Source organism: Canis lupus, chromosome 26 (genome assembly GCF_003254725.2).
Source record: "Canis lupus dingo isolate Sandy chromosome 26, ASM325472v2, whole genome shotgun sequence".
In the NCBI taxonomy this organism is placed as follows: Eukaryota; Metazoa; Chordata; class Mammalia; order Carnivora; family Canidae; genus Canis; species Canis lupus.
Window position 1 is genome coordinate 1792032 of NC_064268.1, and position 26233 is coordinate 1818264.

At 50.0% G+C, this 26233-nt stretch overlaps 1 protein-coding gene across 5 annotated transcripts in view; it reads left to right on the forward strand.

Moving 5' to 3' along the window:
- The window catches only part of STX2 (syntaxin 2), a 45584-nt gene extending 20573 nt beyond the window's left edge, over positions 1-25011 (forward strand). For 2 of the 5 annotated variants that reach the window (XM_025473557.3, XM_035706210.2), the window contains exons 7-11: positions 1222-1295; positions 1407-1544; positions 3538-3648; positions 23670-24651; positions 24849-25011. In XM_025473557.3, the coding sequence (XP_025329342.1) occupies positions 1222-1295; positions 1407-1544; positions 3538-3648; positions 23670-23843 (497 nt within the window). In that variant the 3' untranslated portion in view covers positions 23844-24651; positions 24849-25011. Of the gene's footprint in view, positions 1-1221; positions 1296-1406; positions 1545-3537; positions 3649-5377; positions 5504-8711; positions 10738-23669; positions 24652-24848 lie in introns of those variants that run through there. The other 3 variants (XM_049101773.1, XM_049101772.1, XM_025473556.3) reach the window with 3 other exon arrangements.
- The last annotated feature ends 1222 nt before the right edge of the window (positions 25012-26233 follow it).

Genomic DNA, 26233 nt, shown 5'->3' on the forward strand with positions numbered 1-26233 from the left:
TTTTTGCCAATATTGCAAAACCTAAGCTTTCTTGTAGCTTCCAGTTCATTGAATCACCAAAACTTTTTCTTTATTTACATCCTTCAGAAAATCCTTGGTAAATGGATTTTTTTTTAAAAGGATTTTATTTATTTATGAGAGGAACAGAGAGAGGCAGAGACATAGGTAGAGGGAGAAGCAGGCTCCCCACAAGGAGCCCGATGTGGGACTCGATCCCGGATCCCAGGATCATGCCCTGAGCCAGAGGCAGATGCTCAACTGCTGAACCACCCAGGTGTCCCTGGATTTTAAATTACTTTCTAATTAGCATTATTCTTAGAGTGCTAATCAGATTTGGAACACTTTCAGCTATCATCACTTCACACACTTTCCTGTTGCCCCCAACAGGGGGGCAGATATGGTCTCTGTGGGCCTCAGGGCACTGCATATAGGGCGAGGCAGCACAGACTGCCCTTTGTACCAGCTTGCCATAAAAGGATGCATGCAAAGCCATCAGCCTGGGAAGGGGGGCTTGGGCCTCCCTCTGGGCAGGAGGCAGTTTGCTGATCATGTAAAGGTCAGTCAGGTGGGCCACCTCCCTGTGAGCGAAGACTAGGGCTCCACAGCCAGGGCCCAAGCTCATGATGGGCTAGGTGGCCACTGGGGCTGTGCACACCTCCCTAGGGACTTGGGGAGCCTGGAACAACCACAAGTGGGAACTTCATCAAATGACATTTCAGCGACTTTACTGAAATATAATTCTATGCCATGACGATGATGTGCAAAGGATACAGGTCAGCAGCTTTTTTTTTTCTTTTTTTTTTTTTTAATTTTTTTTTATTTATTTATGATAGTCACACAGAGAGAGAGAGAGAGGCAGAGACATAGGTAGAGGGGGAAGCAGGCTCCATGCACCGGGAGCCCGACGTGGGATTCCATCCCGGGTCTCCAGGATCGCGCCCTGGGCCAAAGGCAGGCGCCAAACCGCTGCGCCACCCAGGGATCCCCAGGTCAGCAGCTTTAGTGTATCACACAGTTGTAGAACATCTTTGTTGCCCCCAGAACTACCTACCATCTTTCACTCTCTGCACCTTTTCTGTGGAGCCCTAGCCTCTATCAATCTGCCAGAAAAACATTGTTTGAAAATGTTGACAATTCAGATTTTAGTTGCTAACTTAACAGTTGAAAAAGTTATTTGTAAGTGTTGGCATGTCCTGAGTGGAGGCTCTGTTCATCTTGCAGCTGGAAGAACCACAACAGATGATGAGCTGGAGGAGATGCTGGAGAGTGGAAGTCCTTCTGTCTTCACGGCAGACGTGAGTACCTGGGAGGTTGCGGCTGCACGCCTGCATGCACTTGACCTGCATTTGATTTCCAAAGCGGCCCTGAGTTCATCAGTATTTCTCTTTTGTGTTTGTTTTCCAAAGATTATATCAGATTCACAAATTACTAGACAAGCTCTCAATGAAATTGAGTCTCGTCACAAGGACATCATGAAGCTAGAGACCAGCATCCGGGAGCTGCATGAGATGTTCACGGACATGGCTATGTTCGTGGAGACCCAGGTATCTGCACACATGTCCCTGTCTCTGGTACGGTGGCATGGACTCGTGAATTCTCACATGAGATTCCAGTATAGCCGAGAAAGCCAGGATTTTGGATCCAGTCTCAAAACTCAGAAGTTGATTGCAGTTATATTGTGAGACAGGAATGCTTAAATACTCAACAGTACGGGATTGGCTTCCTTACTTAAATTCCGTGTGTCTGCTGGACAACTTACTAGGCAGCCACAGGTGGCAGACTTTAGTTTAGAGGGATATTTAGAAAGACATAGAAATATAGTGTTGGAATTATAGGTGAAGGGGGAGATACAAAATCTTACGTGTCTATGTATACACACATCTGTGTTATCCTAGATTATGCTTGCACACATGTGTATGTCTGTGGCATGAACTCGGCTCCATAAAATAGTATTCATAGAAGGAAAGAAATATACCAAATAGTATAATAACAGTGAGATGGTGGGGATTTTAATTTTCTTCTCTAAAGTACATGTATTTTCAAGTGTCTGAAAGGAGTGTGTGTTAGAATGATAATTGGCAGAAATGTTTAAAAGAATAAGCTGGGAGCTATAGTTCATGATCAACCAGGGATGTGAGGATGGAAGGAGCATAGGCAGTTCCTCACAAAATCCAAAATCCAGCATAAGATACAAGTTGGTGTGTCCTGTTAGGTGTGTGGATATGTTCGTTCTGACTCCTGGACCTGAATCAGGCTCTTGGTGATGTTTCCAAGATGGAGTGAAGCCTGCATGTGGCCATCCACTGATTCAGGGGTTAGGATTGTGTTGATGCCCATGCCATGGGAGTGTCTGTGTCTGTGTCTTAGGTAGATTGTGTCCTCATGCCCCCAAAGGCTAGTTTTGGAATCTGCTCTGGGAGGAGCAGTCTGCTGAGATGTTTTGAACCTGATCAGTTTATTTTCTGGATTATGTGAGGGAGGACAGGAAGTCCATCCTGTATAGGACTCTTTCTCCATGTCACTGACCTTTGGAAGAACACTGTTGATTTTGAGGAGGTTTATCATAAAAATATGTGGAAATCTCAGGTTCTGTGTGATTTCTGGGAAAAACCAGTAGCCCCTGGGGCAGGGGGCGGGTTCATGGGGTGGAGCCCTTGCTTCCCCACACTAGAAGTTTCTGCCAGCTTTGTATTTTCAGGGAGTATTCTGAAGAGAGCCACTAGGCAGTAAGGACAGTATGTTGTGTTAGTAATTTTGAAAGATTTTAGAGTACCAGAGACTTTAATCTTGATGGTTCTACACCCCATGTATGACCTTAAGCTTCAGTAGGAAGATGGCTGTATCAGTTTTGTTTCACCATGTCTCCTTTTAGAAGTTTGTTGGTATTGTGTTATTTTTACTTCTTTAACTCAAACTGTGTGCATAGTCAGAACTGCTAGTAAGCTTGAGGTTTCAACACATGAGGTAATTGTACATCATTTCCCACTGCTGTACTGTCACTGCTGCAGACTGTGTGTGCTGTGGACACGGAGGCAGGTATGGTTCCCCTTCCATCCACCTCCCTGCACTCTCCTCACCCATACTCTTCCTTCATCTAGTCTACTTAATATTAAGCAGATGGTGGTCTAAGTTTACTGACATTTAAAGAAATCACCACAGTTTTCCACCCACTGGAAACGACGTCATTATACATTGTGTGTGTGTGCGTGCGTGCTGGGAAGGTGTCAGACTGTGCTCACCTTCAAAAGGCACTCCCATGCGAGAGCACCTCTCAGAATGGGCTTGATACGCCTTTAATCATCTGCATTGTCACCCGACCCTCTCATCCTCATTCAATCTTTTTAAAGTATAAATTTTGATTACTTTGTGTTGGCATGTTTATAACATTCTCATCTTTTTGTAAATGTGAGCAACATTTGGTGCTCATTCCTTGCATATGACATCCATGTGAGCACTTTATCAGTGCTCTCTATCTGCCTTAAGATATGTGCTCAGGTCATTCAAAAACATTCTCTGAATCTGAAACTTTGTTTTAAGGGTGAAATGATCAACAACATAGAAAAAAACGTTATGAACGCCACAGACTACGTAGAGCATGCTAAAGAAGAAACAAAGAAAGCTATTAAATATCACAGCAAAGCTAGAAGGGTGAGTTTGGTTTTTAAGAATTAAGGTGCATTCTTCTCTTCATTTGGCTTTAAGTGTAATAAGTCCACGTAGTCCTCCTTTAAAGGTCTTCCAGTAAATAAATTCTTATATTCTTATTTCACTTTAAAACTGAAGTGATGATTTTGCTAAAAATTTTTGAAGGTTATGTAGGCAAATGTGTTCTGTGACCTTTATGTTCTGAGTGGCTGACCTCATGTTTCTCCAGAGGCCCCTGTGCCACTATCTGGAGGGGGATGGAGAGCTAACAGGATGGGAATTTTAGAAGCTGTTGGTTACACACTTTGTTCAGTGAACCGTGGCTTCTTTCCTTGGGTTGCTTGCTAATTCTCTGGTTTGGAGGGTGAAGGGCGCTGCTGAGACTGGACATGTGCTATGTGGCTCCGAGTTCAAGCTTTGTGAATGAGTTTACCTGAATCCCGAGTGTGTGGTGTGTGAGCAAAGCTCTTCTAAGAAAACAGTGAAATGACAGAATTAAGCTCTGACTCAGGGACAAGGAAGCTCTCTATGTTCCATGGGGGTCCTGGTCTGGTAATTCTTGGCTTCCTTCTTCCCAGAGTGGAGAAGGCCCACACAAAGCACACACCACTGCTTCCCTGTCCTGGTAGAGGGCTGTGAGGGTTCACAGGGTCTTTCTGGTTGGGTGGTTTCCCTTGCACTGCCCATGGCAGTCTTGTAAGGAGGCAGTTCCAGAGTGCTGGGAGGAAGGGAAGGGTCAGGGTGCAGAGTGCACTGGGCAGGGTGCTGGCCTCCACTCAGGGGCATGCCTGGGCTCCACTCTCAAACTGTAGGGCACCACACTCTGCTTTCTCTTGGGCATATCTGTGTTCGTTCTTTGGAACATGAGAACTGCTTGTGATGTTATTCTGTATTCACACTTTTTAAAAGTACTCCTCCATGAAGTGAGGTCCTGAGGTCCACAGGTGAGTTCTTAGCCGACTTCCTGTAAAAGTCACTCACCAAGGGCAGATTGCTTCATTTCACTGTGACATAACCAGCACATCAGTCCAGTGGACATGTTCATGAACAGTTGATGGGTTTTACAAAGATAACAGCCCTACTGGGAAGTACAGACTTATCCACTGGGCAAGCCTCACTGTGCCGCACAGTGTCACCTGCTCAGAGAGGTGGGCCTGGGTCAAGAATTGTCACCATTTCTGCAGGGAAACAGCTGACACCACTTGTTCAGACTTCTCACTCTGCTCCCCAGATGGCAGCTGTCCCCCTCCTGGGCTCCTACTTTCTCCCCTGCACTGGGGGTGCTGTGTTTTCTGGGGTATGGTGGGAGCAGTGAAGGGTTTAACTGCTGGCAGTGAACACAAGTGGAACAGAAGAGGGTGAGCTTATTCCCTACATTGCTGGTCTCCTGTTGTCCTGAACTGGCCCTGTAGCTCTGTCCCAGGACTGTCGTGGGTCTCAGCCCGGGAAACTTACCCAGATACTGTGACCTGTAGATGGAGCTGCGTCCATCTCATTGATGGAAATGGATATCCTCAGGGTTCTAGAGCCATTCATCTCCAAGCCGTCTGACCTGTGAAATTAAACATCACCCTTTTAAGAACTAAAGACTGTCAAACAATGAATCAGATGTCCTGTAACTTAGATTTTAAAACCGCTTCCTGTGGATTGTTTTACTTTCAGTGAATGATGTCTTCTAATGTGGTGTGATAGGAAATTACCATAATGTAATCAGCTTGCTTTTCTTTGACAGAAAAAGTGGATAATTGTAGCTGTGTCAGTGGCTCTGGTTGCTGTAATTGCTCTAATTATTGGTTTATCAGTTGGCAAATGATGATGTGGATCACGTCCATGTGCATGCCCCCCTGCCAGCGAGGCAGTAAGTAACTAACAACTAATCTACTTATTAACTTTGCTGATGAGCTAGTAGTAATGCTTGCTCAATTTTAATGTACTTACAAGTCCTACCAGCCTGCCAGCAGAGCAGAGCGGGGCCAGGAGTATCACTTGGCAGTGCGTGTCCCTGGCTGCAGAGGCCAGTCCGGCTACCACGGGTACTGAAGGTTAATGGGCTGGTAGAGGGTCATCTCTAAACAGAGGCCTCTATCTCATGTGGCCTGTTAAAGCCTCTGGGTCCCTTGCACTCCTGCCCAAGGTGCACTCATGCTCCATGTAGCGACTACAGCACAGAGGCACTTTCTCCTTGAACTGGCATTTAATAGTTGAATGTACCTTTTAAGTTTTTAGCTTTTGGAATAGCTGCAATACCTGAAAGTTTCTTTGTGCGATCTACCCACTGGTGGTGTTACTGTGGGTTGGAAGGAGTGGAAGCAGAGTTCTCTGGAAAAGTCTAGGGCCTGAAAGTCCTTCCTCTCGCTGGTGCCCCTGTGCCAACTCCAGTGATTTTCCCATACTTCCTTACAGAAGCAGACTGTTCAGTTAGCATGCCTGGTAGTTCAGGGATTCTGAGGAGAAAAGATAATTACTGATGAAAGTGTTTTTGTCCACCGTTATGTCATCTTTCCCCAAACTTCAGTACATTTTATGTTTCCCCTTGGGTCTCTTGTTCATTTGGGAGCCTCCTCCCCATGGGAGCGCTCCGGTGAGAATGCTGGCTGGTGTGCTGAGCCCCTCGGCCTAGCGTGCCAGTGCCCCCATTTTGGGGTGCTGACGGCTGCCCTGGAGGAGCTCATTCTTTTGTCGTGAGAGCCACTGCAGCCCCAGGACAGACAGCAGACTAGAGAGGAGGTCTGTGTGCGGCTCCACCACTGTTGTCAGCCTGTGAGAGTTCTGTCCCTGAGTGCACCCCGGAGGCCCTGGGTGCGTGCTGCGTGTGGGGAGAAGCTAGCGCGGTCCATGTGCTGCCCTCATGCGCCACAAGATCACACTGGAACTTGTTTCAGAAATAGGCTTGGGGATGGTGAGTTGGTTGAAGTTTGTTCTTTAGAAGGAAGGAGGCTTAAAAAAAAAAAAAAAAGGGAAGGAGGCTTAGCACTCTGTTAGGACATTGATGTGACTTTCCTGATGCTGTCCTGTTAGCTCTGCTGGAAAAATAGCGTATATAATTTCCTTCACTAACATAATTGCATTTAAAAATATTTTTATGATTGTTTTGGATATGTATTTTCTTAATTTTTCCTGGTGTTCATAGTATGGTTATAGCAAAGATTAAAAATGATTTTTAGATTGGACCCAGTAATGGTGTTTGGTAAGGCCATTGAATAAAAGCAGGTTTTTCAGTGTGATTCTTGGGGGAGCAGTGGGCTTACTGTGGGCCCTGGGCCTGCATGGCTGGTGTACCCTCATGTCTTTCAATATGAACATAGGACAGCCCTCATTAATAAAAACACACCAAAGTGCACACCAACAATTTTTTTTTATAGAAATGCAGTGGTTGATACCTATAATACTTTGGAAAAATTAACTTATTCTTTCAGCAAATAGTTCAGCAGACCCTCCCAGTAGGCCAGACACAGAGTGTGGGCACACTGTGGAGGTGATCCTAATCCCACAGCCTGCAGCGTGGCCAGGATGGTCGATGTCCTATCTGGAGACAGGTGGAGAGCGTGCTGTGCCCATGGTTTATGTCTCCTAGGGGGTCAAGCCATGACTTTACCCCAGAACAGGGCTAGTGCCCTGGGCTGTGCTCTGCCCACTAAGGGGTGGGGGGCAGGCATGTGTTTGGCTGGAGCTGTTAGGGTGTCAGACAAGAATGTGGTGCAGTCTGTGGCATCTGGGGTGTGGGAGTTTGGGAGAGCACCTCCTCAAGCCAGTGGGAAAGGAAGGAGACGTGTGCACAGTGCCCAGACCCCCGCAGAGCAAGTACTGTGGGCAGGGAAAGTCCGAGCTCTCGGGCAGGGTGGCTGGTTTTCCCTGGGGACCTCAAGTTCATGAGCAGGCACTGAACCTGAAGGGTGGCTGCCGGTGGGAAGGAAGATGGGACCACAGGCTCGGATTGAGGTGCTGAGTGGAGTTCACGGGGCTGTGGTGGGATGAAGCTGGGGCTGTGGTCCTCATGCCAGCAACATGTGCAGCTCAGACGAGAGGGGACGTCCCCAGGGCCATGCTCCCTCGCCCCCTGAGTCGCTGACTAAAAGGTTCCCGAGGGCCTGGCCCACGGACTGTTGAGAGCTTGGTGGCTGCCAGAGCTCCTGGTGCACATGCTACCTTGGAGTCGCGGTGAGGCCTGCACGGGCTGATGGTCAGTTAGGGAGATGGCCCTGCCTCAGTGTCCTGCAGCATCCTGCAGCAGGGGTGCCCTTCATTGTTGTCACTTCTCCCAAGTCCTGGGAGGAGAGCAGGTTCCTTGAGCCACAGGTGGTTTAGCTTCCCTCTGGGCAGGGTTGCTTGTTAACTGAACCTAGCGCAGTGCTGTTGCCTGGGGGCGGGGATATGGTGGAAGACCCTCCTGGACCTCCTGGGTTTCTTACAGACTGCACGTGTGCCTTGGGCAAAACACGGCTAAGGAAGCTGTCAGCAGACGGGACCTTCATCTAGTGAAAGGGATTATAGGGAAAAGGAGGGGAACTGGGTAGGAAAAATCAGAGAGGGAGACAGGACATGAGAGACTTCTAATTCTGGGAAACGAACAAGGGGTGGTGGAAGGGGAGGTGGGCGGGGGGATGGGGTGACTGGGTGATGGGCACTGAGGAGGGCACTTGATGGGATGTGCACTGGGTGATATGCTATATGTTGGCAAATCAAATTTAAATTTAAAACATGTAAAAGAAAGTCTTGAAAGGATGTGCAGTGCGCCCCAGGAAACGCAGTCTGCAACTAGTATGATCAGTAGGAAGTGTTCATTAAGGGCCCACAGGGCACCAGGGAGGCGTTGCCTTTGCCCCGGGAGCAAGTAGCTGTTTTGACACCACCTATTTTCACTTACTGCATCCCCTTAGCATAACAGACACATGTGCATATCTCAGCTGGCCCGTGCACATTACCTGTCCACCTCTCCCTTGTCTGTGACCTGGAGGACTTGTATTTTAAACTCTCAAATTCCAGGAGGATTTTGTTAAGAAATGACATTAATGATTTCTTTCTTTGTATACCTTGGAAATTAATTAATGTTTTTCTTTATCTTTCAGAAAATGATGTTCATTATTATTTGTGTAATTATTTTGCTTGTGATCCTTGGAATTGTCCTAGCAACAACACTGTCATAGCAGCCAGATCCCAAGAGCCACTCTCTCTGGAGTCACACCACACCTGCAGCAAGTCCATGTCCTCCCAGTCCAGGACTGAGCTCCAGGCACTGTGACGTGTGGTGCTGGGTGCTGGTCTCTGGTTAGAGAAGGCCAGGGGAAACTCGAGGGACACATCATTCAGGGGAAGTCTGTGTGGGATGGGTGTGACGAGTTACCCCAAACATCCCTGGACTCTGAGCAGCACACAACAAAAATGTAACAATGTGAAACTTATTTCAATGGCCTTAAAATAAGGAATTATTGAAAATTTCAATTTTTTTTTATATTTCAGTGTTAAAAATGCATGTGAAGTTTAATAAGGAATATTTTGTTAGGAAGCTCGTAGATGTCAGGTCTGAGCTTTCCTTCCCTATCCCCTCCCAGCTAACATGCTAATTGAGACGTTTTTGTACTGTGTTTAATTTGTGTTTGTTTGCAACAAAAATTTTTATCACAGAGCTGTTTTGTAAGATATCTATAATTTTAAATGTTTATATTGTTTAATATATTAACATCTTAATTTACTCCATTTTTATATATTGAGTATTGCCTTTTGAAAGAAACTTCATAATATTATCAGAACCTCCTTTGCACAGCTGTTTACAGTTTGCTGTTGGCATAGCACACATGGGCTGCAAAGCCCCTGAAAAGTCTTTCAAGTGCCTTCTGTTGATGCTGATTTGTGAGGTTCCAGTGCACCTGACACCCCCAGGAAAGCCCTCATTGTTGTACTCCTGTCCACTCCTCTGTACTCACGTCCACTGCCCGAGATAATAAATCAGTTACTGCACTGTGAAAGACCACGGCCTTGTGTTTATTCATTAGAAATAGTGTTTATGTGCTCCTGTTTACTTCAAAGGTGGTGAGAAGACCGAGATCTCAGGCTTTCTAAACTCATAGAAATTATTTCCAGACGTTAACTCTTCTAACCATAAACTGTGTACAGATTGCTTAACTGCGCTTTAAGTGCTTACTGTTCTGCTGAACCTCAAAAGTGAATTCACAAAGTTGATAGGAATCTATGATAAACATTTGTATTGCCCATTAATGTTTTTTAGTATACTATGTGTTTTATTTTTTGACTTGTAAAACGTAGGAGTCTTACTAGCAAGTGGACAAGATCGCAGCTGGTCAGAGTTGTAAATGAATGTGAAGGATGCTCAAAATGTTACTAACTCACTGCTGTTTGTGCCTCTGTTCTGATGTCAGTTCTGACTGAGGGAGACATTTTTGATTTTATGTAGTAATTGTGAACATCGAGCAGTTTGGAGACTGCCTTATGTAATACAATTCTGCATTCCACCCTAACATCTGCATCCAGCGGCTTAGCTTAGACTCAGGTGTGAACGGATGCATTTCGTCTGTTTGCTGATTACCACTGTGTACTCAGTGTTAGGAGAGGAGTGTTCTGGCTATCACGTGTGTTTTTAAAAACCTTTAAATGGCCTGTGAATGGGGTGTGCTCACTGACATGTGCATATGTTGGAAACATGCCTTGAGGGATCTTTAAATATTTAGCAATCATGCTTGAATTAGTACAGCTTCTGTGCACTTGTCTGTGTAATCATGTCCGTGTGCAGATGGCGTCCCTGTGGATACTGGCCTGCGTCTTCCTCCAGTCCTGCTTCTGCCTCATACCAGTGCGTGGTTCTGGCCACTCACCCTCCATCTGAAGGCCTTACTGGATCTGTGCTTTTGTGGATGAAGTTACGGATTTCTTTTTAAATAAACATTTATGTCAGCAGCACGTCTGTGTGTGTAAGCCTCAAGCACCTGTTTGAGGTGAGATTTTTAAAAATATACCTACAGGTTTGTGTGTTACTTTTTATCATTTCTTCAAATATTTTATGTTTACATTAAAAAAAAAACTGCCAGAGAACCGAAAAAAAAATTTACTTTCTGTCTTGTCAATTCTGGAAAGATATTTGGGGAGATACTTAATTGCATATCCATTAATAAATTGTTCTACTAAGAAAATTACTTGTGGCCATTATTATGTATCATAATGTAATGTGATTTGATGATGTTAGGGCTTTTGATACATTTTGATTATTTGATGATTTGTGTTGTTATTACAGTTCCTCTGTGCTCACGTCTCAGATGTCAGCAGTGCGTGTGGAGAAGCCTGTCTGGGTTCTCTGCTTATGACAAACGCTAATTCAGGGGACTTGGGTTATACTTCAGAGTCACTGGCTTCAAAGGCTTATGTCCACTCGACGGATTCTCCTTTGTTAATGGGGTGGGGGATGGAGTGCCCCAAGCTGTTCATTGTCTGTATTTCTTAATCCTCTTTCAGAATTTTTCTTAAGTGGGATTTCCTAGATTCATAATCCTTAAATTCTAAAGTGATGTTCAAAACCCAGAATTGTAAAGAAGAAAGTGAACTCAGCCCTGGAGGGAGCAGGTGGTAGAGCCAGGTTGCCAAGCCCCTTCCTCACTGTGTCTCCTTTCTAATTGCCATCTTGATGTACACATTCAGTAAGCTCCTCCATTTGTACTTCTTATATGTAGTTTAGAAGGTAAAGTAATGGATTTTGTTCATTTGAACCCTCTGGAGCTTCTGGGGGGAGTCTGAAACTGGCCCACTCTGAGGACAGGGAGGGGCCCCAGATGGACAGGCGGTGGGTGCAACAGGCAGGGAACTCCCTCCAGTCTTGTCCCAGGTGACGAGGAGCAGGGTTTGGCCCTGTCTATCAGCATTTGGGGTTCACGGGGAGGCCTTAGTGGGGTCCCACACCGTCCACCTGGCCTCAGCGCCACATGCCCCTCAAGGCTGTGGCCTGGAAAGTTGCTCCCACTCTCCCACTGTGGGAAGGACAGCGGAGCCCCATCCCAGGGATGGGAGGGCGAGGGACCGCCCACAGCCCAGGCCCAGCTGTGGGTTGGCTGTCCTCTCTGTGACCTCTGCCAACATTTCAATGCATCTAAAGTAACCACCTCCCATGAGCTTGAAACAGGATCCAGTTGGAATAGAATTCATACCTGCAGGGTTGCAGGGCAGCCCCAGGCCGGCAGCGGGCCAGGGCTGAGGGGTGCAAGCTGGGCCCGGGCCAGTGCAGAGGGCATCCCTGGCGTCCCTCGGCCCCTCCCACAGCAGCCTGCAGTCCACCCTGCACTTGGCTAATCCCACTGCTCCCTGTTAGCTTTGGCCCGTGTGCGCGGTGCAGAGGAGACATGCAGGGCTCAGGGCTGATCACGGGCGAGCCCACTGGTGGTGCCCGCGATGGCCATGGATACATCTGGAGCTACTAGGCTCCAGCCGCCCTCCACCTTGACCTCAGGGCCATGGAGAGCCTGATGCCTCCATTTCTGCCCTTGGGCTGGGGCCACTGCAGGAGAGGAGGTGCGCTCAGAAATTGTAGAAGGTGGCTCAGGCCTTGACTTCCCCACAGGGTAAGTTCCAGAAAAGGCTGCCTGGAGTGCTGGAGAGGTCTGCCCTGGGTGTGCCCTTGGTCCCCTCTGAGAGAGGAGGTGGATGGGGTACTGAGAACCTCGAGGGACCACCAGCCAGAGCGGACAAAGAGTTCCACACCGCCTCTCCCCCAACAAGCGGGCCAGGCCTCTGCATGTTGCTTGTTTCCCACTGGGTGCCCGGGGCTGCAAGGCCTAACTAAGGGCAGACAGATGTGGGAGGTGGCAGGGGTGGCCTCTGTGCCATCTGCCTCCATGTGCTGGGGCTTGCTGTCTCAGGGTTCAGACCCTGGGCAGACCCTCCCTGCAAGAGTCTGCTGGGACCAAGCACCCCCAGCTCAGGCAGCTCCAGCACCCACCCGAGTTCCCTGGGCTTCCTTTGGCAGTTAGGGTCCGGACCTGGACCCAGGATGCCCCAGGCCACGGCTGTTTGTGCTGTAGGCTGGGGCAGAGCAGCAGAGTGCCATGAGTTCATCTATGATGCCTGTATACTTCTATGATTTTTGGTAAACTTATAGGCTTATGTAACCACGCACCCTCCGGCTTTAGGATATTTTACACACATGCACATGCACACACAGCACTAGGAACTTTGCAGAATGCTTCCTCTTACTGACTCTGTCTTTTCTGGACATTTTGTGCACACGGACTCAGTCCAGCTGCTTTTCAACATCCCGCTAGTGGGGTCCATCCATTCTGTCCCACAAATCCCTAGTTTATTCCTTTTTATGGTTTTTAGTGTAAACCACACTTTGTGTATCCACTTAGCACATCATGGACATTGGAGCCGACCGCACGTCTAGCCATGGTGAGTGGTGCTGCCTGAGCATTGCGTACATGTGTGTCTGTGGACATACGGTGTCCTCTCTCTTGGGGACATTCTAGGGCCACATGAAGGTGTAACTTGCTAAGAAACTGCCAAGCTGTTACTGCATCTGCAATACCCTTTCCCAGTCCTGCAGGCAATGTGCAGGGACCCCAGACTCCGTGTCCTCACCAGCACAAGGTGCTTTGTGTGACACCGCACTGTGCTGTCCGCTGTGGCTTTAATCTGCATTTCCCCCAGCTCGTGAAGTGGAGCACCTTTTCATGTGCTTATTTGTCATTCATTGATGTCTCCTAGTGAAATATCTGCTCAAACCTTTTGTGCTTTTTAAAAATTGGGCCGTTGGTCTTTTTGAATTATAAGAGTTCTTTGTATGATCAGACAATAAAATTACAATTTAAAAACAATAAAATAGGGATCCCTGCGTGGCGCAGCGGTTTAGCGCCTGCCTTTGGCCCAGGGCGCGATCCTGGAGACCCGGGATCGAATCCCATATCGGGCTCCTGGTGCATGGAGCCTGCTTCTCCCTCTGCCTGTGTCTCTGCCTCTCTCTCTCTCTCTCTCTGTGACTATCATAAATAAATAAAAATTTAAAAAAAAATAAAAAAAAAATAAAAACAATAAAATTATTGTTTGTACATGACTTGTGTCTTTCAAAGTCTTAAGAGAAGAAATGAGAAAGATACACCTGCAGTGCCTTTGAGGAATTCCTGTATATATTTTTTTTCCATCAAATTTGGGAAGTTTTTGGCCATTATTTCTTCAGATATTTTTTCTGATCCCTCCTCTTCTTGCCTTCTGGGATTCCTTTAATACATATCTTAATATTCTTATTGTTGTCCCCCCTGGCTCTGAGGTTCCATTCATTCTTTTCCACATTTTTTTCTTTCTGTTTTTCATATTGGGTAACGTCTACTGATGTAACTTCAGGTGCTCTGATTCTTTACTACCTGGAATCCACCACAAAGCAAATCTGTTGCTGATGCTGCACTTTTCAAACTCTGGAGTTTTCATTTGGATCTTTGTTTTTTTAAAAAAATAATTTCCATCTACTTGAGAGTCATTGATTCATTGCTGTCATACTTTTAATTCCCTAAGCATGATTTCCTTTGGTTCTTTAGTCATATACACAACAGCTGCTTTGAGGGATGCCTGGGTGGCTCAGTGGTTAAGTGTCTGCCTTTGGCTCAGGTCGTGATCCCGGAGTTCCAGGATCAAGTCCCACATCGTGCTCCCTTCATGGAGCCTGCTTCTCCCTCTGCCTATGTCTCTGCCTTCTCTCTATCTCTCATGAATAAATAAATAAAATCTTAAAAAAAAAAAAAAAACAACAGCTGCTTTGAATCTTTGCACAGTGAGCACCTGAGGACAGAGTCTCTATTGCTTTTTCCCTGAATAGGGACCTGTTGGCATAAAATGAATAAACTTTAAAAAAATTTTTTTTGAGGAAAAAGGAAAAGAATTTTATTCAAGCCCCAGTTAGGACGGCTGCTCAGGATATACAGTCTTCATGAAGAAAAGTCCTCTGGGGAAGGAACATTTGGGGCAGGGTTAGAATTTTTTTTTTTAACATAAAGTTACAAATCATCATGGTGAAAGACATTCCAGAGAGTTATAGACTATCCTGTGTGTTTAGTATGTGAGGCTGCATGGCTCCATCTTTTGGAAACTTAGGGAGATTTTACTCTTATTTTATGTTTGAGATTCTTCGCTTAAGGTAACTTGCTAGCGAACAGATGTTCAGTGTGTGCTCAGGGCAGAACCAGAGTCCCTACTTTGAGGGGTGGCAAAGTCCTTCTGACCTCAATAGATGTTATAGCTTCCCTGGGGGCCCGGGAGGAGGGCCTGCAAACCTAAAGTTGAAGATTTCCTTGAAAGTTTCCTATCTGGGGTGCCTGGCTGGCTCAGTTAGTGGAACATGCGATTCTTCATTTCGGGGTTGTGAGTTTGAGCTCTGTGTTGGGTGTAGAAATGACTTAAAAATAAAATCTTTAGGGGGTCCCTGGGTGGCTCAGTGGTTTAGTGCCTGCCTTCAGCCAAGGGCATGATCCTGGAGTCCCGGGATTGGGTCCCACGTAGGGCTTCCTGCATGAAGCCTGCTTCTACCCCTGCCCGAGTCTCTGCCTGTCTCTCTCTCTGTGTCTCTCATGAATAAATAAGTAAAAAAAAAAAAAAAATATATATATATATATAAACTTTTTTAAAAAAAGGAAAATTTCCTTTATTTTATCATAACACACCTTAATGTTGTTTCACACATCTTACAGCCTATTGTTTAAAACTGGACACTTTAGATAACATCTTATGTCTGCGTGTTGTCACAGTGAAAGCTGCAGAATGTGGCTGTGTTCTGGCCCCTCCGTGCTGTGTCTATCCTGGTTCCCTAGTCAGTTCTGTTTCTTTACTTCTTGCTTTTCCTTCAAGTCTGCCTTCCAAAGGGTTCCCTTTGTCTGCATGTGTTAGTGGTCAGCCAATGATTTGATGGAAGTGGTTCAACCGCCTCAAGCCAGGAGGGCTTCCCTTCTCTGCTGATGAATCTGAGCTCAGTGGGCAGTGTTTTCAAGTGTAGGCTGTTTTCAGGTCACCATGGCTTTTACTATCTCTGGGACCCCCCAAAGTATGTTTCGTGATGGGTGAGGGGCCGCAGTAGGCCGGGTGTGTGTGCATGCTTGCAGTCTCTATGCCACCCTTCCCCTTCCTTGCCCTCCTCTTGCCCCATGCCCTGGAGGCTGACCCCTCATGCCACATCACCTGGCCTCTTGCTCTCTGGCCTCTGGCCTGGTTTGGCCAATGGGAAGCGCAAGGAGGAGGAGACCGGTGGGGTGTTTGTTCGCTGTCCCCACCTTTCTTCAGGACCACATCTGTGTTAGCAGCTGGGGAGTTTGTTAGAAAATACTGCAGACGTGATAGACACGTGCTGTTCCCAGCTCTGGAGGTTGGATGGCCGAGATCAGGGTGCCAGCATGGGAGGATGAGGGCCCTGCTCCTGGGGACAGACATCTCCCTGTGCCTCATGTGGCAGAAGGGCTGGGAGCTCTGTGGGTCACACGTGAGGGCACTAATCCCGTTCGTGGGGGCGGTTCCCTCATGACACCATCACCCCCCAAGGTCTCACCTAACACCATCACACCAGGCATTAGGATTTCAAGATGAGAATTTGAGGGACACACACATGTTCAAACCACGGCAGCAGGGTCCTGCTCCGGTTCCCACCACATGGGGACTCCAGCTCTGGGAACATTAAGATCCCCAGCCTGCTGCATCCGTGTGCATCCTGCCCTTACGTCTGAGAAGAGCCCTCTCTGAAATGTCTCCTGGTGTAAGTAAGCTCTCTGCTATAAATTCTGTTTCTTACAGGGCCCTGTCTGGGGCAGAGAGAAGCAAGGTGGCTGCCAGGTGCTTGGCTCAGGGGACGGGGCGGTGGTGGGGCTGTCTGCTGAGGGGGAGTGTGGAGGGGGTGTCGGGGGCTAACAGCCGAGAGCTCTGCTTTGCCAGCACCAAGTCTGTCATGCCCTCAGGGGAGAGACCCCTGTTGTCCCAGAGCCACATCCAGGACCTGAGGAATGTCCCAAAGGCAGAGGGAAGGTGCCAGGCACTCGGTGCCGCATGGCCAGGAGGTCCCAGCCTCTGTCCCAGGACAGTGAGCCCACAGGTGCCAACAGGAGTGCAGCTGGGGGTGGAGGTGCTGCCACTTGGTCTCTGCCCCCGGCTCCTGGCTGCGGCCTGTCCTGGTGGGTCGGGCGACACTGCTGGCTGCTTCTGGTGGCTGTGCGGAGTTTCTGGTGTCGTTGCTGCTGGAGGAGGTTTTGGGGGTTTGTTTCCAACTGTAGATAAGGAGGGTTCGCTTATTCCCAACCCCCCCAATCTGTGGCACCATAGCAGTTCAGTGGGAGGATGTGGAAGCAGATTTTTCCCGTGTGTCCGCCAAGAGGAGTTGTCACGGGACTGTGATTGCAGGTGCCCACTGTACGGAGATGCCCAGGAGCATGCATCTGAATGCTGGGACATCTCGGAGGGTGTAGGGCTGGGGGCTCAGGGTGGGCAGCACCCTGGACAGATTTGAGCATCCTCCTCCCCCTGCCCTGGCTTCCATGGGTTCTTTGGAGACACTTTTCTAGAGAAAATGCTGTGACATCTGTGCTTCTGAGCTGTGCAGTGGGCGTCCAGACAGTGATCCGGAGGGAGGGAGAGAAGGAGGGTGGGCGGGCTACACGCAGGCTGTGGGGCAGGAGTGGGCAGGGCCCCTGCTGTTCGCAGCAGAAAAGGAAGGTAGGAAAGCCCTGCTCCCCAGCTGACTCCTGGTGCCATGCAGTTGGAGTTCTGGGCCTTTCTGAGCATCTGTGGCAGGATGTATAGACATCCTTATGGCTTCTGTGGTTTGCTCCACCTGCTTCTTAGTTCGTGTTGTTCTGATGTGGGAAGCTCTGCCTCCTTCCCCCCAACAAAGAGGTGGGCATGCTCCTCCCTCCTTGTTTCCCTGAAACATGTAGCTCTTTGGCTTGACAACATATAGTACACCTGCGTGCCAGGTGGTATTCCGTGTAACAGGGACAGAGTGGTGAGCCGTCCCGGGAGAGTCCCTGAGCCCACGGGGTTATTATCATCTCGAGGAAGGGGACGGGCAATAAACAAAGTGGTGAGGTAGAGTATGCAGTGCACTCTGTACGGTGGAAGTCTCACAGGGGGTGAGGAGGGTGTGGACCTTAGACACACGCATGTAGGGAGGTCCAGGAGATCGGACTAGAGGTGATAGCTGAGTGGTGGCACGAAACAGGGGAGCCTGTGATCCATTTGGATTCTGGGGGAGGAGTTTCCAGGCTGAGGAGTAAGTAGGCACAAAGGCCCTGCGGCAGGTGGCTGCCTGGGGTGGCAGGATGTGAATCAGACAGTAGTGTGTGTGCTGGGGGTGGAGGTGGGGAGCCCGTCATTCAGTGCCTTTAGGCCTTCCCAGGGACTTTGGTTCTCGCTCTGACAATAATGGAAGGTTGGAAAGTCATGTGTAGATGGTTGGTCTGGCTTTCATGTACTGAAGGCATCGCCCTGACTCTAGTACTGAGACCTATCAAAAGGGCCAGTTAGGAGGTTATGGCAGCACCTTTCACAGACCACAGTAGAAGGTCAGCCAGATCCCTAGGCCATGTAAGGAGATCCTCAGATACGTGAAAGTGCTGGTCCTGGGGCCCGGGTCCGGGGGCTCTGGTTCAGGACACTTGCTGAGGCCGGGGCCCATGCTGGGCAATTCATCGTGGCCACAGCTGACAGCTGAAAGCAGGACGTGGGCCCCACACCCTCCCACCTGCTGCCCATCTCACTGGGAAGCGGAATCCGAGTGGGATATTTGAGGAGCGTCTTGGCAGAGGTAACAGCAGCTCTATGGCCATCCCCTCCTGCTGGGGACAATGTCCTGTGGGACTGACTGTGCCTCGGACCTCCACGATCTGGCTCATGGAGCCAGAACTGCACAGCACAGAACTGGGTGGTCCCTGGTTTCCCAGGTTAGTGGATAAGCCCTCTCTGTGGAGAGGCTGACCCTCGGCCATGCACGCCCCCTGCCCCTGAGTTAGCGAGAGCCTGGTTCCCACGCTGCACCTATGAAGGAGATGGAGGGAGGGAGGGGGGAGGACCCCTGCCTGCGGAGGGAAACAAGAGAGGTGAGGCTCAGGGAGGTGGAGAACCAGGGAAGGAGGTCAGGAGGTGCCTTGTTAGGGCCACAGCCTTGGTGGTGGTGGGGCACTTAGAGAGGTTTCCAAGTGCCAGGAGCTGGGGTGTTAAGAAAGACCCCCAGAGATTGCCACAACCTCTCTGCAAATTTACAGTTACTCTGAAATAAAAAGAGTGAAAGAAAGCACTTCTTTGGATTAGGAGTCAGATGTCCCAGAGCTTTTGCAAGAAGCCAGCCTGGAGGTGGTAGCCAAGAGCATCCCAGCGAGGCTGGCCCTGAGGGACCGATTAATGGGTTTCTTCTCAACGACTTCCCACTTGTACTCTGTATTTGCCTTCCAGAGGGAGTTTTCACAGCTCCACCCCAACCCGGGTGACACAGCCAGGGTCACGGGCCTTGGTCCTCTAACCAGGGGGCATGTATTGTCTCTTTACATCCTGTGATGCCAGGAGGCCCCTGAAGGCTGTCTGGACCTCTTGGCCAAGTCTTGTGACCTTCCGGGGACAGGGTGCATGCCTGCACAAGGGGCCATGTGGTGCCCTTAGGCCCCTGCCCTGGCAAATAGGCTCCTTTGTTTAAAATCCTGCTCACTAGCCCTTCTCACATTTTTCTGATTAATTGAGGTAAATGCATCTGTAGGCAAAGGAGACACAGACCTGAGGGAAATCAGAGCCAGATACAATGTGTATGTAGATGATGCTGGGATCCCGATTTGAACAAAATCCACTGGAGTATTTCTGAGATAACCAGACAAATTTGAATTTGGACTGGGTATTATGGGCTGATAGGAAGGAATCAGCGTTAATTTTGTTGGATGTGATAAGGCCATGGTATCACATTAATAAAAAGTCTGTGTCCTTTTTTAAAAAAAGTATCCAGAATATCATCTGCTCCACGTTTTCAAAAAGCCAAAAGCAGAAAAATTAGCAAGGAAGTGTTGCCTCTTGTTGGCATCAGGGGGAGAGAAAGACTCTTGGGTGTTGGCCCCAAGGGGCGTATTTGCATTCGGGGTGAAGGAAGGTGGCAGGGCTCATGGGATGGGTGATGACCAAGTTGGGGAGGTGAAGGGTGAGGTGGGCCCTGGCAATGGGTATCAGGGGGACGTGTGGGACGTTAGGTCTGGGGAGGCAGGAAGGCCCGAGAAAGAAGGAGGGTTCGTTCCCTTTGCAGAATATTGAAAACCTAAAGCAATGATTCATACCTTTATTCTTTTAAGCTAAGAATCTACATTTTGGGGTCTTAAATGTGTAGATATGATTGTCCTCTGACCCGGATGCCCACCCTTGTTCATTTCTAAACAGTGTTTTCAATTTTGACTGTCTCGCTAACATGGGTGTCAGTGAGAGAACTTCTGAGTATGCAGGACAGAGGATGGCTTGCTTGTTTGAAGAAAACCAAGAGGCAACAGGGGTATAAGGGGACTTTTAAGTGGATGGAGATAAGCTTCAGCATTCTGGGTAGAAAGACAAATATTTTAGGAGCAATTTTTTTCCTCCCATATTTTTGAAAATGCCACCCAGTGATTCTCTCTCTTTTTAAAGATTTTATTTATTTATTCATGAGAGACACAGAGAGAGGCAGAGACATAGGCAGAGGGAGAAGTAGGCTCCCTGTGGGGAGCCCATTGCAGGATTTGATCCCAGGACCCTGGGATAACAACCTGAGCTGAAGGCAGACACTCAAACTCTGAGCCCCCCAGGCGCCCCACCCAGTGATTCTCCAATTCATCTAGGAAGAGTGAAAATGAGATTTCTGATGATAAAAGCTAATAAGGAAGGATCTCCCATAAATAACATTGAAAGGTATTGTGACACAATAAAGAAGACGGTTCAGCGTGGTGTCAGTGGCGGGGCATAGGAAGCAGTGAGGAAATCATTGGAACTTTCTAGCAGGTTTGATGGCCTGTTACGTCCCCTCCCATGACGTCCCCATTCCTGCACCACATCTGCCCATCTGTGCCAGGTCTACCGTTTGCATCCTCAGCATCCACGTGCATCCTTGGCCGGGTTGCCTCAACTCCCTGGGCCTCAGTTTCCTGATCTGTGAGTTGGATCTGATGGAGATGATGGCACCGGCCTTGTGGAGACGGTTGAATGCACTTGTGGTTGTTATTTGGAAGAGGTAGGCTGTAGTCACTGCAAACAGTAAGCAGGCAACAAGGTCTGTTTTCCATTCTACTTCGTGATTCTATCTGATTTACACAGACTTAATATTATTTATACTTGTTTTTGTTGGGGGGAACACATAACTTAGACATTTTATTTACTGTGTCAAAGTGGGGAAATCGTTGGACTTGGTGCGTTGACACTGTTGTGCAGGCAACTGTACTCGCTAGGCCCTCGTGTTGTCCACTGGAGGAACCCTGCGCCCCACAGCCTCTCACCTACTGTCTGCGTGGATTTGCCTGCTGTGCGTGTGTTGGGTCACACCCTGTGTCCCCCCCACCCCCGCCCCTCTTCCTTCTCCCCAAGTGAGGTCCTCACCACCTGCAGGAAACCCCCACCTGCAGGTACCCCGGCTCCAGTGCACTCCTTAGAGACAGCACCACCTGGTGGACCCTGCTGCTGTCTGCAGCCAGATGGGACCACCTGTTTTGTCCGGCCACCCAGCAGGTGGATGGCCTTCACCTGCCATCTCCTAGGGGCCGTGGACAGACAGGGCAGGAGGATCCCGGGGATGGACAGGGCAGGACGCTCTTGCTCACAACTTGTGCTCTGGCAGAGAGATGGACTTTGGATGCTCATAAGTTGGGGGTTGTGCAGAACGCAGCCTTGGGGAGTTTGCTTGTCCAGGGGTGTCCCTGTTTTACTGGGGATGGGTGTAGGGACATGTGCTGATCTCTCCAGAGCTCAATAGACCATACACTCACCTGTTCATTCACCAGGTAACTAATGAACTCACATGGAGATGTCTCCCTGGTCCCGCTGCCCCTTGACAGGCTGCTCTCTGCATAGACCCTGGAAGCACCCTGTTCTGCTGGGTGGTGTGGGGTCAGAGCCCAGGGAATTCTGGGCTCGCAGGCAGGGTCAAGTGGGGGAGCATGACAAGCAGGAGGGAGCCATTTGCCCAGTGTGCTTTCTGGGGTGGGACCAGCTCTATGGGAGCGGGGAGCAGCTGCTGGAGGCAGGACCAGTGAGGACAGTGGCATGATTGGCGGGGTCAGGTGGTGTCCTGCCTTCCTTCCTGCCAGGGTCAGGCAGGTGACATACCCAGCTGGTGAGGGGGGGAGCAGGAGGTGCCACGTGGGCTCAGCTCCTGGTTTCTCTTGCAGGAAGTGAGGCAGCTTTCTTGGAGTCATGGAAATGTGGCCACGTGCTAGGGACAGTGGGGCCAAGAGGCTGGGTTCTATGGCCTTGGGGCATCCCCATGCCAGCACTGAGCACAGGGCCCGTTTCACGAGGGAGAGAGCTGTGAGCCCACTAATTTCAATTCCCACTCATACAATAGGCACATCCAGAGTGATCCTTCCTCCCTGAGGGGACAAGAGGGGAGTGGTCGGGACATTTCATTTCTGAAAGTAGGGGGGTAGGCGAAGCAAATGAGTGTTTTGCAGCCAGCCAGTGCATGGAATCAGCTGTCCTGAGGAGCCCTAGCCCCCGGGACCTAGTTTGGGGGTAGCGTCTATGCAGATGGAAGTTAAGACCAGGTCACACGGCGGTGAGTGGGTCTTGATCCAATGACTGGTGTCTTCACATGAGAAAAGACTCAGATCTGTCCACATAGAGGAGACGCAGGGAGTGGCCCCTGAGGCCGGATGCAGGGATGGGAGTGATGTGTCCACATGCCCGGGGTGCAGGGGAGCCAACAGCCGCCAGAAGCTGGTGAGGAACCAGGAGTGGGCCCTACATCTGAGTCCCGGGGGGAAGCTGTCTGCGCACACCTGACTTCGGACCTCTGGCCTGCAGAACTGTGGGCACACTTCTCCGCTGTGTTTGGCCCCAGTGCATGAGACTCCCTAACCACGCTCCAGTTTGCACTGGGTCTCCGTGGATAGGAGGCACACAGGGAAGTGGTCTGAAGCTGGGGTCGTGCCTGATGTAGCAGGAACTGGAGCACAAGTGAGGTTTGGAAGCTTCCTGACCAGCCTGATGGACGATGGGCGAGCCCCTTGGCAGAGCTGGGAGCACCAGGGCCTGTTCCCCAGGGCCTCCCTTCATTTGTTCCATGTTGTTCAGGGCTTGGGGTTCTGCAGCCTAAATGGTGAGGTCAAAGGGCATGAGCCAAAGGAGGAGTTTTTTTGGCTCCCATGACTGACAGGTCCAAAGGGTAGCCCCGGCTTCGGCCGGATGGACACCAAGGCCTGGCTCTGTTGCAGGGTCCAGACTCTGGTGACCACCTCCCCCTCACCCCCCAGACCCTCGTGTCCTCCTGGGTCTCATGCTCAGCAGTTTCTCTGAGCCCCGGCTGCTCAGGGTAGTGTCCCTGTCCCCGTAATGCTTGGAGAGACCACTCCGTTCCCAAATGGCACCAGCCGATTCTGTGGTCGACTCTCAAGGGAAGACTTCACGGGATGGTTGTCCCACCACGGCCAGGGGGACACGGTCCTGTGCTCTGCCTGGAGCTGCGGCGTGGGTCAGCGGCCCCTGTGTTCATGGACGGAGCATGGCAGAAACCGGTTCTCAAAGGAAGGAGGGACCTTGTGTCCTGAAGATGGTGGAATGGGTACTGGGTGCAAGTTTGTGAATCCCAAATTCATGTGTTGAAACCTAACCCCGAGTGCGGTGGTGTTGGGAGGTGGGGGCTGGGCAAGGGGCTGAAGTCCTGAGGGTGGGGCCCCCATGCCAGGATTAACCCCCTTATAAAACAGACCCCAGCGCCATGCCAGGACACAGCGAGCGCACGACCATGGCGGCCCTGTCCCTACACCCCCTGTGACTGGGGCTGACCGCCTCCCACCCCGCTCTCTGGGGGACGGCTGGAGAAGAGTCTGCACAGAGACCTCGTCTCTCCTGTTTGGCAGGTCCCGGTGACCAACGCTGGGAGCAGCTGGAACTCCTGTGCGTGGCCGCCCTGTGTGGCCTGGGCTTCCACACAGCGTGGCGGTGGATCCCAAAGTGAGCATCTCCGAAGGACCAGGCAGCAGCTCTCCCCTGTGACCCAGGCTTGGAAGTCACACAGTGTCACTTCGGCATAATCATTGGCCAGCTCGCGTCCGAGTGGTAGGAGCACAGACACCACCTCTGCACAGCAGCAGCGGTGACATCCTTGTAAGGAGACCCCAGGGGACAGGGCCAGTGCGGACTTCTTGGAAACCAGGGTCTGTCTGGTGTGCTGGCTGCTGGCCCGGTATGCAGGAACCCCGCGCAGCCGGCTTCCTCCACCAGAACCTCCGTGACCCAGGCTGGAGTTCGCCCGTGGGGGTAGATGGCGCTCTCCACCCATGAAAGGGTATGTCCCCGTACTAAGCCGTGGGACACATGAGCATGACCTCATGTGGGACTACTGTCTTTGTAGATGTGATCGCATCAAGATGAGGTCCTAGCCCAGTGGCTGGCGGCCTCGTGGGAAGAAGTTCATGGAGAAAGTCACCAAGGGACAGAGGCCCCATGAGGGTGCAGGCAGAGAGGGGACTCCCAGGGGCAGGAGGATGTGGAGGGGGTCCCCTGCAGGCTTCGGGGAGACCTGGCGCCTCCCACACCAAATCCAAAATCCAAATCCAAAATCTGGATTTTGAACTTTTAGCTTCTGAACTGGAGGAGGATACGTTCCCTTCCAGCTGCCTGGTTTGTGTGCTTCCTTATGGTAGCCAGTGAACAAGACAGTATGTATGATTTTCTCAAACTGGAATTCCTCGTGGGGTGTCAGAGGCCCAGCTGGTCCATCCCACCTGCCTCCTTCTATCCCACGCCGCTGCCCGCCAAGCACGCCCAGGTGGGGTCACCTTCCCATCCCTGTGCCAGAGAAATGAGATGGGACGACTGCAGAGCCAAAGAATGCACCATGTAAGTTGGGGGAAGCTCCTCAGGAGACAATTAGGGGGCTGTTGCAGAGTGGGGGGGATGCAGGCTCAAGAGGGGACGTCAGAGGTGTCCAGTACCAGGAGCTCAGAGCAGGGGTGGGGCAGCTTCCTGAGGGAGGCCCCGCCTCAGAGGGGCCCACGCTGACCCTTCAGTGCCCTGCTGTCCTCCGCATGTCCTAGTGCGGCCACACCCCATGGACGGGACGGCTTGAATACTTCCCTGTGGACCTGGCCAAGGGGTGGAGATCATGGTCCTGTTACCTGATTTGGGGCTGTTACCTTACACGTCTGTAGCGTGGGACCTGCTTCTGTCCACGGAAGTGAGTGTTAACTGGAGAATAAAGCATGAATAATTGAAAACAAAGCTTTTGAAGTTACTGCATGATGTTTAAATAGCCTGTGGCTGAAGCAAACTTTTAAAACCAGTCTCTTGGTAAAAGAGGAAGAAAAGTAAAGTGAGGGGATATAGCTCAGAGCAGACGCTGGAAGGAAGCAGGGCAGGGCTCACATCCAAGTGGATAGTAGCATTCAGATGAGGCAATCTGGCTGCATTTAATGACCCATTGCTGGTGTATTTTTTGTGCCATATTTTGGACTTTCTAAAACTCAGTGCATATTTGTTAGAAGAACAAAACAGTCAAGGCTCAGAGCTAGGAGTTGCCAACCCAAACGTCCCCTTAAATAAGTGTCTGGAACAGGTGCATGGAACAGAGACATGGCCTTCACTTCCACAAGGGAATTATGTTTTCTCCCATCTTTTCTTCAAATAGATGGAGCTCTGGGCTGTTCTGCCTCCCAATTTTGATAGACATGGGAGTATGGGAAAGGTTTCATTTTATTATAACCTGGTGGTAAGTAAAACAGCTGGACAAGTGGCTAGTGCCCAACCTCAGTGATGGGGAGGCAGCAGGGAGCAGGGCAAATGCAAGCCTCACCTGAAGAAGCAGCTGCTCCCTGGTCCCAGCTCCAGCTTGTTCCACCAACCACCCACCTCTGAGTTTTCAGAGGCTGGACATCTGGATCTTGTTGCAACTGATTTAATTTTTAAGAACCACTCCCTTATACGAGTCAGATGTGGGGCAGCCTAGGGTTAACCTCTGAAGTGGTGCCCTAGCTCCCAGGATGGGGAGAATGCAGACAAAGGGATCTGTCTGTGGGAGGCAGGAGGCAGGAGGCAGGACCGCTGGTAGGAATGTTTCATGGGGTGGCTACTTCGGAGAAAAATCTGGCCCATTTCTTAGAAGAGTGGTCTCATCTGACTCAGAATTTACTCCTAGATATTTGCCCACAGGGGGAGAAAACGTACATACTCATAAAGACCTGCATATGAAACTTTGCGACAGCACTTTTCATAAGAGCCCTAGACTGGAGACACCTCAGATGCCCATGGACAGGGAGAGGGTACACAAGACATGGTCTGTCCACGCCACGAGACACCACCAGCACTTCGGGGAATGAACCCACCCAGCCAGAGTCAGCGAAGTGAAGGGAGGCAGACGCAAGAGGCCACGGAGGCCCCACGTAGAACAGTGGTTGTCCGGGGCTGCGGGTAGGGCTGCAGGTGG